Source organism: Mycteria americana, chromosome 2 (assembly GCF_035582795.1).
Source record: "Mycteria americana isolate JAX WOST 10 ecotype Jacksonville Zoo and Gardens chromosome 2, USCA_MyAme_1.0, whole genome shotgun sequence".
Lineage (NCBI taxonomy): Eukaryota > Metazoa > Chordata > Aves > Ciconiiformes > Ciconiidae > Mycteria > Mycteria americana.
The window spans coordinates 148,832,458-148,847,213 of NC_134366.1; the positions used below are offsets into that span (position 1 = coordinate 148,832,458).

A 14,756-nucleotide genomic window follows, 5' to 3' on the forward strand; every position below is an offset into this window, starting at 1 on the left:
AGCCACTGGGAAAGTATTTTCCTTGTTTTGAGAAGCACACTGTCTAGGGACGGGCAGACAAACCAGACTGAAGGTAAGAGGATAGAACAAATACATTTTTGGTTTGTTGTTTAAAAATATGAACTAAAAATACAGTATAAAGCAAACAGTAAATATTTATGTAGGCGGGTTCACTTGAGATAACTCTGTTGACCAAGGAAAACAGTAACCTAACTCATCTTTCTTCTACAGAAAAAAATAACAAATGCTTATATTTTTTCATCAAATACAAATTTCAAACCCCAAAGGATACAGCTGGGTCTTATTTTCCCAGCGTTTAGGCAAGGGTAAACTGTAGGAAAGTAAACAGGAGTGAGAAGGAGGTCACTTTTGTCTGGTATTCTTTCTAAACTTCCTTGTTACAAGCAGAAATGGGACCTGATCTAACCCCGGGCCCCAAGACATCTAAGAGACTGGTTCAGAGTCTGCTCTTGGTTCTAAATCTAAACTTCTAATTTTATCTTCCGTAACTACTTTCCACTTCAAAGTACACCCTCATGCTAAGAAGATAACACTAGTACTTCTAGTCATTGGCACCGGTTGCTCTTCCTCATTGCTGGAGAAATTATTATTCTTTAACATTCACATTTGCCTAGCAAGATCTCAAATCAGACAGCTGTTTCTACAGAATATCCATTGGCTTTCCACCTCTTGACTGCAGTGATCTCAAGTAAAGACAAAAGCCTGTATCCAATTACTAATCTCTAAACAATCTTTAATTTCAGAAGTATCATATATGATAAAATGAAACCGGGATATCATTTTTTCAGCAGTATTAGGTAAATAATAGTTTGTCTGTTGCGAAGTGTAAACAATTCTCTTTCTGGAAAAATGCAGGCAGATTCCTCTCCCCTCCCAACTTTAATCTCCACTGCTTCCCCTGGAGCCTACCGAATCTTTTGCACGGCAGCCACCATAACTGCAAATGTAGTTACTTTCTAAAATGACTGTAACAAATACATTTGAAAAATGCACACGATGAACTACAGCTGGAAATGGGATCAGCCCCTTCAGAGCCAAGATAATTGTTGGAGCAAGTCTCCTGATATCCTGAAACTACTTGCTCATAGCACAGACACTGATAATGTCAGAAGGATCATTCTTGAAGCTTGCCAAAATGTCTTTTTCCAATAACATTTTACTACAGAATTTCCTTTACTTCATCGAGCTGTCAGAATGCTGCATTCCTCAAACTGGATACCAAACTCTGAAAGACCCAGCCCAGGTGAAGAGTGCAAGCTAGTGCACAACTCCTACCAAATGCAAAAAATGCATTTAGTTCTTTGCTAATGAGATTTGAGGAATATCATAGGATGGTGCAAAGAAGTCCTGAGGGGCAAGAGGCAACAGATACAAGCCGAGCAAGGAAAATTCTGATTAACTACAAGGAAAAAATCTTCACAATGAAAGTGGTGAAGCACTGGAACTGGGGTCCAGGCAGGCTAGGGCACCTCAGTCCTCAGAGACATCCAAAACGAGACTGGCCAAGTCCCTGGACAACCTGACCTAGCTTTGAAGTTGGCCCTGCTTTGAGCAGGGAGTTGGGCTATATGACCTCCAAAGGTCCCGTCCGACCTCAACGATTCTAGGAAGCTGGATGCCAACTGCTGAATGAAGCCAGAGCCCATGCTTCATTTCAAAAAGGAACTGAGAGTGAAGATACAAAGGACCTCCGGGGGGGAGTAAATAAATCAGACTATCCCTGGGTCCCACAGTGACGGCAAAATACCCACTGAAAGCAATTGTCTCTGCAATTCCCCATTGGCCTCCCCTTTCAAAAGGGCAAGGGAGAGATGAGTCATGTGGCTCAGCGCTGACAGTTTACTCTCAGGTTGATACTCTTAACAGATGTTTCTGAAAAATCACAGTTTATTGTTAAAATTCAGAAACATTCACCGTACCTGGGAACCCAGCTGTGTTAAAGGAGGACGAATGCACCACCCACAGCAAACACTCCCTGAGAGGGCAGCAGAATGCATGAACGTACAACCAAAACCTTCCCTTGAAGCAGACTGAAGATCACAGGCCATCGCTGTTTGCAGGTACCCCGTCTGCTTTGAGCTCTACTGACACATTTATTTTTGCCATGTAATGCTCCTGATTTCTGCTAAAAATAAATTACTGCTCTGTGGAACAGCAGACTTACATTGCTGTCATTGCTTCTATAACGGTTTCAGGAAAGGAAAGAAGATAGTTTAGTCTTGTTCTATTCTTCCTGTTTGTCCAGTACATGGCATGTTTTTCTCCCTTATTTTCCCCTTTGGTAGGCTTTTGTTTCCACTTTCAAAACTTGTATAACTCTTCTATTTTTTTTTCTGCTCCAGGTTGGTATGGCAGCATGCCAGGTGGAAGTGTTTGATCTGTGCACACAATTTTGAGACAGGTTTTATGAGTGACTGCTCTTTTCAGCAGGCACAGGAGCAAAACAGCATTTCTGAAACACTGTGTGCAAAGATATTGTAAAAACGTTAAGCAGTCAGGGGACATACAATCAACTGAAGTATTACCCTGTGTTCCTGAACCAGTTTTCAGTAAAACTGAATCAATAAAATATTTATACGTTACGCACAAGAACTTATTGAAACTAGGTTATTACAAACACCTCATTCAAAATGAAAATGGATTTTGATGATCTGTAATGGAGGTTCTCTGGAAACGTGTGTAGAAAGCTTCAGGGTAACTACTGCAGCACTTTAGCTGCAGTGATAATGCATAGCTGCCTATTGGTTCTGCAGTGCAGAATTACCCACTGTCAGCAAGAGGCACAGTAGACAAGAGTTGATGTCTTTTGTTACGCTCAGATGATAATCCTTCCATCCAGGGTAACACTGAGACAAGTAATTGCTTTTCCACCAATCCTTGATGTAAAATGTTAAACATGGAAAAACATGTTTTCATTCATTAAAATAATTTTTATTCTTTAAAATCAGCAAAAATGGACCATTGCTCAAAGTGCACAAAAAGGTCTTGGCAGCAGCAAGATCAAGAAAAGGAGAACCTAACTTTCCAGTCAGATTGCAACATCCACCTCCTGGCACACCAGGAAACTCGCATCAGCTTGAAGACCAAAATGTCAGCCAAGCTTTAGTATTTCGTCTTTCCCACTTCATTTGTGGGATTTATATGCAGCTGCTAGGGCCAAATTCTCTTCTCACTCAATATTTTAAAATTCAAATTCTGTCTTTTGTTTAAAGAGATATGTGGTACCAACAGGATACTGTGAGACAGGGAGCCACAGCTTCCAATACCAGCTCTAAAAGTAGCCCCTCTCTTGGCCTTAGATCAGGAAGAAAAAGGGATGAATAAAATAAATAAACAGGGCGCTGTAACACTAACCTTTCAATTTCACAGCATGTTATGGGGAATTGAACTAATGGTCACAAGATGTTCTGAAGACTAAAACTGCTAAATGCTAATTATTTTCTGGATTTTTTTTCTCAATAGGCCACTCTAGACAGCAACATTCCCTTCAGAAGTCAAAGGTGAATGCGCTCTACAAACCCCATACTTCCAATCAGAAATAGGAGGTGAACAGTGGTGACTTCATCCCAATCCATTTCTGTGTATCTGCTCACAGAGCTATCACTCAAATACACCCAGGCAGAGGTCTGTCTTCCCACAGCCTTTTACCTTCTGATGGGGTAAGAGGACACCTTAATTGTGCCATCTTACGTAGTCTTTAAGAACATTTCTAAACTTGGGTGCTTTACAGTCATTCTTGCTGCAAGTAGAAAATTATGTAAATGGTTGTTGTTACAGCACACTGCCAATCTATTTCTAACCATGTGCTACCGTTAAAAAGGAATGTAAATTATTAATCTTCCATGCCATCTAATGAAGTCTTTAATGTACAATGGTGTCTCTCAGATGCTTTTTAAAAATTTTATTCTAAAATAAGCCTCAAAGAGAAGATGATGGTGTACCGTTCTGGATAAACAAATAAATGTCACAAAAGTCACCCAGAACACCAATAAATGAGCATTTAAATATTTTGTGCTTTCAACTACTACTGTGGAAGACTTGCACTTTTAAGGATGGCATCCTTTTATCTTTCTAGCTGGTTTTCACGCGGAGGGTCATGGGGTAGTGCTTTCCACTCTCTTATATCCCAAGCAGACCTCTTGAGTCTTCTGGGCACTAAGTGCAGATTTCCCTTTGTTTCCTCTACTGGTTTCAGTATACAGCTGTAAACATGATAAAGATGCAAGTATAGTCAAAATCTATGTTTTGTTACAGCTGCTAAAGGAATGCTAATTGCAACACTCCACAGGCTAGCCGAACATCTGCTGCCAACAACACACAGCAAAGTGGGCATCCCGGCCACCCTGAAAATAGAAAGGCATGAGAGCATGAGCATCTATAAACAGAGAAAGAGATGATGAAGGAAATAAAAACATTGTCGAATTTATATACTTTCCGTATTCAAAAATTTATATGAAGAATAAGGCTGGATCAAAGTATCTCAAAAGCATATGCAAAATTGAACATTGCCCTAGAGATATGGAATGGGGACAGGATTGTATCGAACAGAGCGGAGAGAAAGGAAGGAGGGGAGGCTGCCACTCCTGCTGCACTGGTAGGGATGACAGGTGCTGCTCTTCTCAGGAAGAGCCGTTCCTTCTTGGTAGCCATTGCCCTCAAACCATTCCTTGCTGGCAGCAGCAGCAGCAAACGTGGTTTTCTCAGAAGCACAGAGCAGAGAGGTCCCTGCTTGTTTGTACTCCATGGCAGCCTGCTTCGCCTGGAGTCATTCTGGTGAAGCATTACCGTGCTTTGGGACTGTTAAAGGCACTTAATGAACATTGCAAGAGAAAAAAACATCCCACTCTTCAATTCAGAGTAGAAGTCAATATGCCCTACAGAAGTTTTTAGACATTTTCCCATTTTCAGTCTCCTTAACAGGCAGAAGTTAAATGACTCTGACTCCTGACCAAAGGAGCCTGGGGGGCAGGTTGCTGCAACGTTGACTATGTAGCACGGCCACACTTGCAGGACAACGGGACGAGGCACCACGGCTTTCCCTTCAGTTCCTCGACTTCGTGCCAGCAGGAGGCCGGGGACAGCGCTTGTCTGGTTTTTATCTGCAAACCAGCCGTAATCACCTGTAACATCCGCGTAGCGTTCCGGGAGGAGCTGCCAGCCGCAGGCACGGCAGCCCTCAACTTTGCCTCAGTCCCCTGGGTGAGGAGGAGGAGGCGGCGACGGCCGGCCGGACGGCCCAGCGCGGGGTTCCGCAGGACAGCCCGCTCTCGCCGCGCCTCGCCCGCCCGCCCGCCCGCCCTCCCTCGCTCAGGAGTGCGGCGGGGCTCGCCCTCCCACCGGCGGTTCCCTCACGGAGAGGCAGCTTCGGCCCGCTCCCGCGGCGATGCGGCGGGCTCTCCCCTCACGCACACCGGGCCGACGGGGAACCGTGCCGCCGCCACCGCGTTCGCGCCTTCCCGCCCCTGCGCAATGCGCGCGCGCACACGCAGCGCCCCCTCCTCCTCTGCCCCCCCGCGCTCCCTCAGCCGCCGCCGAGCCTCCGAGTCACGTGCCCTCCTTGCCCTCCCCGGCAGCCAATGGGCGGCGCGCCGCGGGCCGCAGGGCCTTTATAAGGCGGCGCGCAGCGCGGCGTCCGCGAGGCGGCTGCGGCAGCGGTGAGGGGAGCGGCGGTGCGCGTTGGGCCGCTCCGTCCCTCGAGCCGCTTCCCTGTTCCGCCCGGGGGCCCGGGCTGAGCCGTCCGGGAGGGGGCTAGGTCTGTACCCGCGCGGCCCGGGGCGGAGGGAGGCGGGGGTCGTGCCGGAGGCGGGCGGGCGGCTGGGGAGGGGCGGCCATGTCGGGGCCCCACGGCGCCTGAGGGGGTAGCGGTCTCCGCCGCGGCGACGCCCAGCGCTGGCGGGCGGGCCCTGCCCGCGGCGAGCGGGAGCGGCGCCTCGCCTCTGCCGGAAGGGAAAGCGGTCCGGCGGGGGGCTTGGTGCTCGGCGGGGTGGCGGGTGTGGGCGCTGGCTGCCGAGCTCTCCGCGGGCTGATCTGGGCGCGCCGCTGCGGGGCTGGCTGGCTCCCAATCCGGGCGGGCGGTGGCTCCGGGCGCCCGCAGGCGGGCTGCCTGCGTGTGTGCGTGTCTCCTTTCTGTCGTCCCCCCTCCGTGTCGGAGCTCTCCGTCTTCTCTAACAAACTCTCTGCCTTGCTTCTCCCCCGCCCCCGGGCTTCTGCTTTGTGGATGTTGGCGGCTTCTTGTTGTGACAGGAGAATGTGTGTGTGTCCTGGGCCCAGGCGGATCGGTATGTATCTCGCACCGGTACTCTCTGGAGCGCCGGGCTCGGGGGTCGGATGGGACCCGGGGAAGGGACTGCCAGGCTGGGCTGCGTCCGAGGGCTGCGACCTGGCTGGAGGGAAGGATTAACGGTTCTGCTTGTGTTGAATGTTTCTTGTTCCTTCTCCCTCCCTCCCCGTCCTCTCCAGCAGGCCAATTCATTCAGGTCTGTCAAGTGTCTGAAAGGCACCTGGGGTAAGTGTTTTTACCTGAAGCCATGGCTGTCTTGGGCACAGTTAAGGCAGGTGTTTCTGAGGAACCTGTCAGTGCAGCATCAATGGACCTTAATAGTACAGTTATAACAAGCCTTTATTAAAGGAGGGGCTAATATTTTTTCTGTTTTATCAGTGTAGTACTATAAAACCCATAAATTGACCATCTGACTAGTTATTGGCCATATTATATTTGTAGTCTGAAAAGTAGCATTTGTACCCTGTTCTGGGCTTGGAGAGGTATTTAATACTGGCTTGATTCTAATCTCTTGACGTATCTTGACTGGATTGTAAAGTTTCTACTTCACTTCTTTTCCTTCTCTGCCATCTCTTGGTCAACCATAATGAACTTGGGATCTTAAAGTAATTATTTAAAGGCTAGCTGGAGTGTCCAGTTATATTTGGGGCATCCATATTGTGGGGATAAATGGGAGAGACTTAGGATAATTTCACTTCAGGTTGGCAAACTTGGAATTTCTCTTTTACTTAATCAACTAGGATTTATTAAATCTGGTATGTGAAACAGACTGATATCTTAAGCTGACATGGATCTACTGTACATGATACAGGCTGTGGAAAATGAGGCCAACTTCTTACTACTACTTCTTGGATTTCATGTAATATTTGATAAACTAATGATTAAAAATCAGCAAAATAGCCTCTGGTGGCACTGCAGAGCCACTATAACAGCAGTATGTTTGTATTTTTGCTTCATCATGGATCAACAACAAAACTGTCAGAGCAGTTGCTGTGGCACTACGTATGGGTCAGCACTGAACACAAATGCTTTGCAGTCAGAAGAACCTGATTCAGCTGGAGTTGAGTGGGAGACCAGTACTGAATTTGAGGTGCTGCTGTAGACCAGGCACACCTGTAGAACCTTGAGGTTCCCATTGTGTAAGCAAAACTTTTGCTTTTAATGTCATGTGAAGAAATATACATAACTGTTACCAAAATAGCTCCCTTATAATTAAAGGCAGTAAAGAGATTTTAAAAATCTGTATTTGGAGTTGGTTTACTTCTGTCATGCTGTATGCATGTGAAGCCTGGGATGGAGAAATAGACTTTCTGGGAAGCAAATGGCTAACAGGTTTAGTATGCATCTGGAAGTTCAAGCCAATACACTGCTGCTGAGTGTCTGTAGAGCTGGCTGTGGTCCACAGGGCTACAACCAGAGCTCTTCCTGGTAGCTGTACAACAGAAAACTGGCTAGTCCAGTCTTCATAGCTGTCAGTAAGAGACCTGAGAGAGGTCAATGGACAAGAATTTTTGTCAGTGTAAGTCAAGACTGACAGTCATTCATTCATGGGGAATGAAGATGTGATGCTAGGAAGCCAGTGGACTGGTAGAAACATGAATTCTACTTTGCTTTCAGCACTTTGTAGTTTGTAATAGAGAAACAGGCTCCATTCCTGGTTACTTAAGGAGAACAAGCAAGCTTGGAGGGAAGAATGTGACTTGCTTCCTTCTGTTGCAACACAGAGAATGAGGTGAAGCTTCATATATTTCCAGACACATCTCAGCTAATCTGAGTGATCAGAATCCTGTGGCAGAATCTATGGAAAGCTTGCAGAACGCAATTCCTCCTGTGTTGCCTGATCCTTTAGATTGAATATTGGGGGTTACTACATGTTTTAGACAGGCTGTGTTTAATCTGAAATACTGGTATGCCTGCTTCGCTAAAAAAATCAGTTTAGTAACTGAAGCACCTTGCACAACACAGCAGTACCCAGTTTTTCAGTAGAACAATTAAATCTGAGATACAGTGGTGCTGACAGACTAGTGCTTATGACTGCAGTAAGCTTTGTATAAGATAATTTGTAATGGCCTTTTCTAGGAAGAAGCTTTTATGATGAAACTTGATCGTAAAAGATGGAGAGAGAGAAAATTGAATTCCCCTTAACTGTGTGCGCTTCACACAAGGCCACAGTTCAAGTTTTTTTCCCACTATGGAAATATTTTTCAAGTACAACATTGTAAAATACTTCCTGGTAATGAGGCATAGTGTGAATAAGGGTTTAAGAGGCACTCACACTGATCTTGTGATTGGGTATGTAAATGGGGACAAGGAAGAGTGTGTTGGAATAACCTTTCTTCAGAGGAATGAAAAATAGGGAATGTTTTTTAGATATGGCAAATAGTAGTAGAATACTTTTCTTGGATACTAAACTTAATAGGTTATCTTAACACTGAACTAGCTTGAGACTGTTGTGCAGGGCTCTGTTCTAGGCATGGAAGCAAACACAGCTTGCATGTAGCCTTTCAATTGACTAGCTTTTAAAGCAATTTATAAACCTAAAATTTACTGGGGTAGATAGGAGAGATGCATCTACTTTCTACCTCTTGCATTTTTATATGATAAGCTAGAAAACTGCTGCATAGGCTGCTGTGGCTATTTGGTGTATGTACGCCACAGTGTCACACAAGTTTGAAGCTTTGCATGTGAAAGGGGGGAGAAGAAACAAAACCTGCTACTGGCTTGTGATTGTCTAAAGAGTATCTGCTGTCTATGACCTTCTGCTGTCTATGACCTACTGCTTGCTTTTATTGTCTAAACCATCTTCATCTTAAACCCAGTTGTATGTCATCTCAAAGTTGTTTCTTGAATCTTACTGTTAGATGCTTTATTTCTTCAGCTTTATAGAAAGACAGAGTTTTCCTCCCTGTGTGCCACATCTGGCTCTTGTCAGCTGGGAAACCAGCAGGAAAACAAATCTCCATAAAAGTCTTGTAGAAGGTGGCATTACTGTAGAGTGCTCCATGTTAACTGTTGTCTTAAATTCTGCTCAAAGCTGCATTGTCTGTCTGGATGATGTGGTCACTTCCTGCCTGCTATCTGAATGGGTATAAGAGCTGAAATGTCTTAAGTATGGTATAAGCTTTTTTGTTACAGCCCAATGTAGTGTCTATAAACAAGAACCTCTTAATGCCTTTTCTCAAGACTTGTGAAGCTATGAACTCCATATAATAAGAAACTTTCTTAGGGGCTGTAAATGTCTTAACACAGAGTTCTGGGAAAAAATCTGTTAGCTGTCCCCCTAAGCATAGTTGTTCTCTTGTCTTTCAGCAATTCCAGTCCGAAGCTCCAGGCTACCATTGTTGTCTGATGCCATGCCAGCGCCAGCTCATCTGTTTCCATTGATTCGTAACTGTGAGATTAGCAGAATATGCAGTACTGTGTGTTACTGCCACCATAAACATCTGTGTTGTTTATCATCTCATTTTGCTCACAGTCACTTCAGATATGCGCCTCAGAAGAAATTTGCGGCACTTTGTAGGCCAAAGGAGAACTTTAATCACTTTATTCATGTGAGGGATTATGCTTCTACACCACAGAGATTTTACCTCACTCCTCCACAGGTCAACAGCATTCTGAAGGCAAATGAATACAGTTTCAAAGTCCCAGAATTTGATGGTAAAAATGTAAGTTCTGTCCTTGGCTTTGATAGCAACCAGTTGCCTGCTAATGCTCCGATAGAAGACCGAAGGAGTGCTGCCACTTGCTTACAGACAAGAGGAATGCTTCTGGGTGTGTTTGATGGCCATGCAGGTTGTGCTTGTGCTCAAGCTGTCAGTGAAAGACTGTTTTACTACATTGCTGTCTCTTTGTTACCTCATGAGACTTTACTTGAAATAGAAAATGCTGTGGAAAGTGGTCGAGCTCTGTTGCCCATTTTACAGTGGCACAAGCATCCCAATGATTATTTTAGCAAAGAAGCTTCCAAGCTTTACTTCAACAGTCTAAGAACTTACTGGCAGGAGCTCATTGATCTCAACAGTGGAGAGACTACTGATGTGAAAGAGGCTTTAATTAATGCTTTTAAGAGGCTTGATAATGATATTTCTTTGGAAGCTCAAGTAGGCGATCCGAATTCTTTTCTCAACTACCTAGTACTGCGAGTAGCATTTTCTGGTGCAACTGCTTGTGTGGCCCATGTGGATGGTGTTAATTTGCACATTGCAAACACAGGTGATAGTAGGGCAATGCTTGGGGTTCAGGAAGAAGATGGATCTTGGTCTGCAGTTAATCTGTCCTATGACCACAATGCACAAAATGAACATGAAGTGGAACGTGTGAAAATGGAGCATCCAAAGTCTGAAGAGAAAAGTCTGGTGAAACAAGATCGTCTCTTAGGTCTCCTGATGCCTTTCAGAGCTTTTGGTGATGTGAAGTTTAAATGGAGTATTGAACTACAGAAGAGAGTGGTAGAATCGGGCCCAGATCAGCTGAATGACAATGAATATACAAAGTTTATTCCTCCAAACTATCACACTCCCCCATACCTCACAGCTGAGCCGGAAGTCATACATCACAAATTACGGCCGCAGGATAAGTTCCTGGTTTTGGCCACAGACGGGCTGTGGGAGACAATGCACAGGCAAGATGTGGCTAGAATTGTAGGGGAGTACCTCACTGGTGTTCACCATCAACAGCCAATAGCTGTTGGTGGCTATAAGGTAACTTTGGGACAGATGCATGGTCTTTTAACAGAAAGGAGAGCAAGAATCTCTTCAGTATTTGAAGATCAGAATGCAGCGACTCACCTGATACGTCATGCAGTGGGTAACAATGAGTTTGGCACTGTGGATCATGAGCGACTATCCAAGATGCTTAGTCTTCCAGAAGAGCTGGCTCGAATGTATAGAGATGACATTACAATTATCGTGGTGCAGTTCAACTCACATGTTATAGGTGCATGTCAGAATGAGGAACTGTGAATTTAATGTAGTGAACTAGTTACCAAAGTTGTAACAATGGCCAGTATGAGCAGCGAATAAAAAAAACCCACCCAACAATAAAACCCAAAAAACCCCTTGGCAAACAAATTGGTTGCTTGCTAGATTCAGCGTATCTATTGTTCCTGCCTTCCCCCAGAGCTCTAAATACATGGGAAGTGCTATTGACCTAATACAAACTTGAAGAGGATGTCACAGCTTGGGAAAAGAGGTTTTCGTAATAACTTTGCACTATTGATTTCATGAATGCTGCTAGAACAATGGCTTGAGTTTGGCAGACATGGATGAGGGAGGGAAGGAGCATAAAGAATTAACTATTGAAGATCTGGCTGTTCAAGAAACAAAGCCTGTTTATAAATATCTGTAAATATCTGCACATTATCTTAAAATATGAGTAACAAGGAGTATTGTTGAATCCTTACAGGGCTAATTCTTGCAAAGTAGATACGGTTATTTGTGAATATATTGTCTACTGTTTCTCCTAAGTAGATGGTCACTTTAACCGAGTAAGTCTTCAGTGTAACAAAGTTGTCTCACTTTCATATAGACAATGTCATTCACTTAAGGATATTTGTCTAAGTGACTTTCAATGCAGGTCTAAGCCATAATCAATACCTGAGATTCTGTTACAGCTTAATCATATCTTATGCACGGTGACTTCTAAACTTCTTGTGCATTAATAGTTTCTTGGCTGTGGGTTTCTGCACAACTTGTAGGGCAATAATACATTACAACATGCAGTAAGATACCACATAACTTTGTGGAGGACTTCAGTTTGCAGTATGAAGAAACTTTCAGAGTTCTCAAAGTCAGTGGTGTTGGTCAAGACTGTGTTGGCTTTCCTAAAGGTCATGTCCTTCATGGACTCCACCCCTGTTGGTGTTACTTATCTGGTAAATAAATTTTCACCTGAAAAGATCAGGAAATCACTGCTAACCTCTTTGTGGCTTTGTAATTTGCACTCATTTTCACTTTGGCTATTTCAAATTATCTCATATTGGATGTCTTGCACTTGAACTTGTAAGTCGGATTAAAAACTGCAAATTACAAAAAATTGAAATATGGCTTAAATAGTTTCTTAGATGGGAAACTAACTGGCATGCATGTGTATGTTTAATGGCTTTCTCTAGCAACTTCTTTATTAGCAGCTCTGTATGTATTTCTGGACAGCTGGTGTATGCATGTTCTTACAGTCCAGAACGCTGTCACAGAGCAGTCTCTGATACAGGTCTTTCTGGCCCAAATGGTTGAATTTGAACTTAAAAGATTGGCTATAACTTGTGTGCCTAAAGCTGTTGGGCTTGTAACTGTAAAAAGTAGGGACCGACAACTAATTTATTGGTCATCATTGCATCTATTTTAGGTATGTTGCATTGTATACTGATTTATTTTAACCTGCCCTTAGGTTAAAGACTCAAATACTGGCTGAAATACCAGCCCTTGATGACTGAGACAATGTGTGTAACTTGATTCCTGTGTTCTAGGGAACAAAGATAGGTCAGCTTATTTCACTTTATCAAGATGCTTCTGTTAAAATACCTCCCTAGCCTTCATCATAGCTAATTAAATCAACACTTTAAAAACCTAGCTTATTTTGGTTAATTGAGTAATGTGGCATTTTCTACGAAATACAAATATTGCCAATTAATGCTACTGTTACATAGGGTACACTTAGTTTGAGCAATGAACCTGTGCTATAGTAAGCATTGGCTGCTCAAACTCAGAAATGCTATGTGTACTTAGTGGCCTGCAGCTTTAACATGTCTGTTTCTTTACCCAACCTTAAATATCAGGATCAATGTTGCTGTAAGGTTAATAATATTGAAGTTCACATTCAAGATGTGCACAACCCTTCTTTATTTGAAGGGGAAAAGGGAACTCTTAAAATGCTTAGACAAGTACTGGCTGTTGACATTGCTTCTGTATGTTGTGTTTTGGTGATTGTGTCATTAGCTAGGTCAATAGACTTTATGTTCTATCATTCAAATGTAGTATGTATCTAAGCTGTTGCAGTATTTAACTTTCTTACTTTTTTTACTGTTAAAGCTCTATTACATGTATTGATGTATTTAACCTATGATTATTGATATGGATTTGGTACAAGTCATAGCTAGAAGAAATGAACATTGGTCCCATGGATACAACATTTATTGAGGAAAAGCTGCTTTTTGTAGTAAAGATGCACATGTATGGGGTCAGACAAAATAATATTTATGTATGGCTTAGACTTGCTCAGTATGTATGCAGTGAACAGAAGCAGCATAACTGCCTGCTGAACAGGTGATCTGAACAAACATCTTAACAGATTCCAATAAAATGATCAATTATGCAGAAATCCATGTGTATTGGATTGATACAGAATGTGATAGCTATTCTGCTAGGGCTGAAGCTTATGAATTACTTGTATTTCAAGAATGTGTTCTGTTGTCTAGTCCCTGTTATGAATAGACCAGATGGCCAAACAAAGCAAAGTATAAATGGAAACAGGCTGAGAACTGGACTTCAGAGCTCTTAAATGCCACTGTGAGGCTTGAACCCCTGCGTCAGGCATGCTGGTGCTGCTGCCCCCTGGCAGCAAAGCTCAGATCTTTCTGTCAGTCTCACGCTGTGTGTCTTGGTTCCCATCATCTCATGATTACCTTGGGGGGCAGTGCTGCAGATAAAGCGGTGTAATTTGAGATCATTAAGTTGTGGACTGTACCCTATATAGAGTAATACAATGTTTCATAAACAACCTAAAATATGTATGTGCAGATTAAAATGGCATAAGAATGAATTGATGATAAACTAAATAGAATCAGCTCTTCTGCCTTAGGCAGAGGACATGTTCTGTTTGCATTGTCTACCAAACTTCTTGCATTGCAGAAAGTATGGCTACTTTATACGTAAGGGGGATGCTGTGATTACTTTTCCAAATAAGGATTTCACAGCTGCAACTATATGGCTCAACCCAGAAGGATGGCTGAATCTTGACAGTCAACACAAGCCTTCAAGTTCACCTTTAAATCTTTAAAACTGTTATAGATGAATGTGTCAACAGAACTGTTTAACAGTAATACTAGGTAAGAGAGGAGTAGGAGATGGTCTCTTAGTCTTCCAACTTAAGGCTCTTAACTCTGTTCCCTTGTGTTCAAAATGGTATGCACATTATATTTGCTTTTGACAGTATTTTATAACTGCTGTTGTGATAACTTTTGTATTCCTTCCTTTTACCTCCTATGTGCTCCATTTGCCTTCTATGTGCATGACTCAGTGAGTACAGAACTTACTAAATTATTTTCCCTGTCCACTCACTTCCTCATTGCAGGGCAGAGTTTTGCATATAGCAGACTTGTAAAACATGACACATACAGCAAGGAGCATAGTCTCATCACGAAATGTTTATAATTAGACTCTTAAACTTGGGTCCCTGTATTTAGAACAATTCTGGAGTGAGAGGATGCCTGGTAACTATTTCTGATAGGTGCTCCGCAGAA

General features: G+C 43.4%; 1 protein-coding gene across 2 annotated transcripts; it reads left to right on the plus strand.

Moving 5' to 3' along the window:
• The first annotated feature begins 5,675 nt into the window (after positions 1 to 5,675).
• PDP1 (pyruvate dehydrogenase phosphatase catalytic subunit 1) lies at positions 5,676 to 14,386 on the plus strand. Of its 2 annotated transcripts, XM_075494939.1 has the most exons (3): positions 5,676 to 5,773; positions 6,265 to 6,299; positions 9,611 to 14,386. In XM_075494939.1, the coding sequence occupies exons 2-3, from the start codon at positions 6,269 to 6,271 to the stop codon at positions 11,260 to 11,262; spliced, it is 1,683 nt and encodes a 560-aa protein (XP_075351054.1). In that variant the 5' UTR covers positions 5,676 to 5,773; positions 6,265 to 6,268; the 3' UTR covers positions 11,263 to 14,386. The 2 variants fall into 2 exon arrangements, with proteins under 2 accessions (XP_075351054.1, XP_075351055.1); XM_075494940.1 differs by lacking the exon at positions 6,265 to 6,299 and having other exon boundaries at positions 5,681 to 5,773; positions 9,611 to 14,381.
• Positions 14,387 to 14,756: the final 370 nt, after the last annotated feature.

What these genes read in the sequence shown, in the direction of transcription:
- PDP1 (XM_075494939.1), top strand. Translation starts at nt 6,269, where the DNA reads ATGTGTGTGTGTCCTGGGCCCAGGCGGATCG. An exon ending in TCCTGGGCCCAGGCGGATCG is followed by an intron (nt 6,300 to 9,610) that starts GTATGTATCTCG and finishes CTTGTCTTTCAG; the next exon opens with CAATTCCAGTCCGAAGCTCC.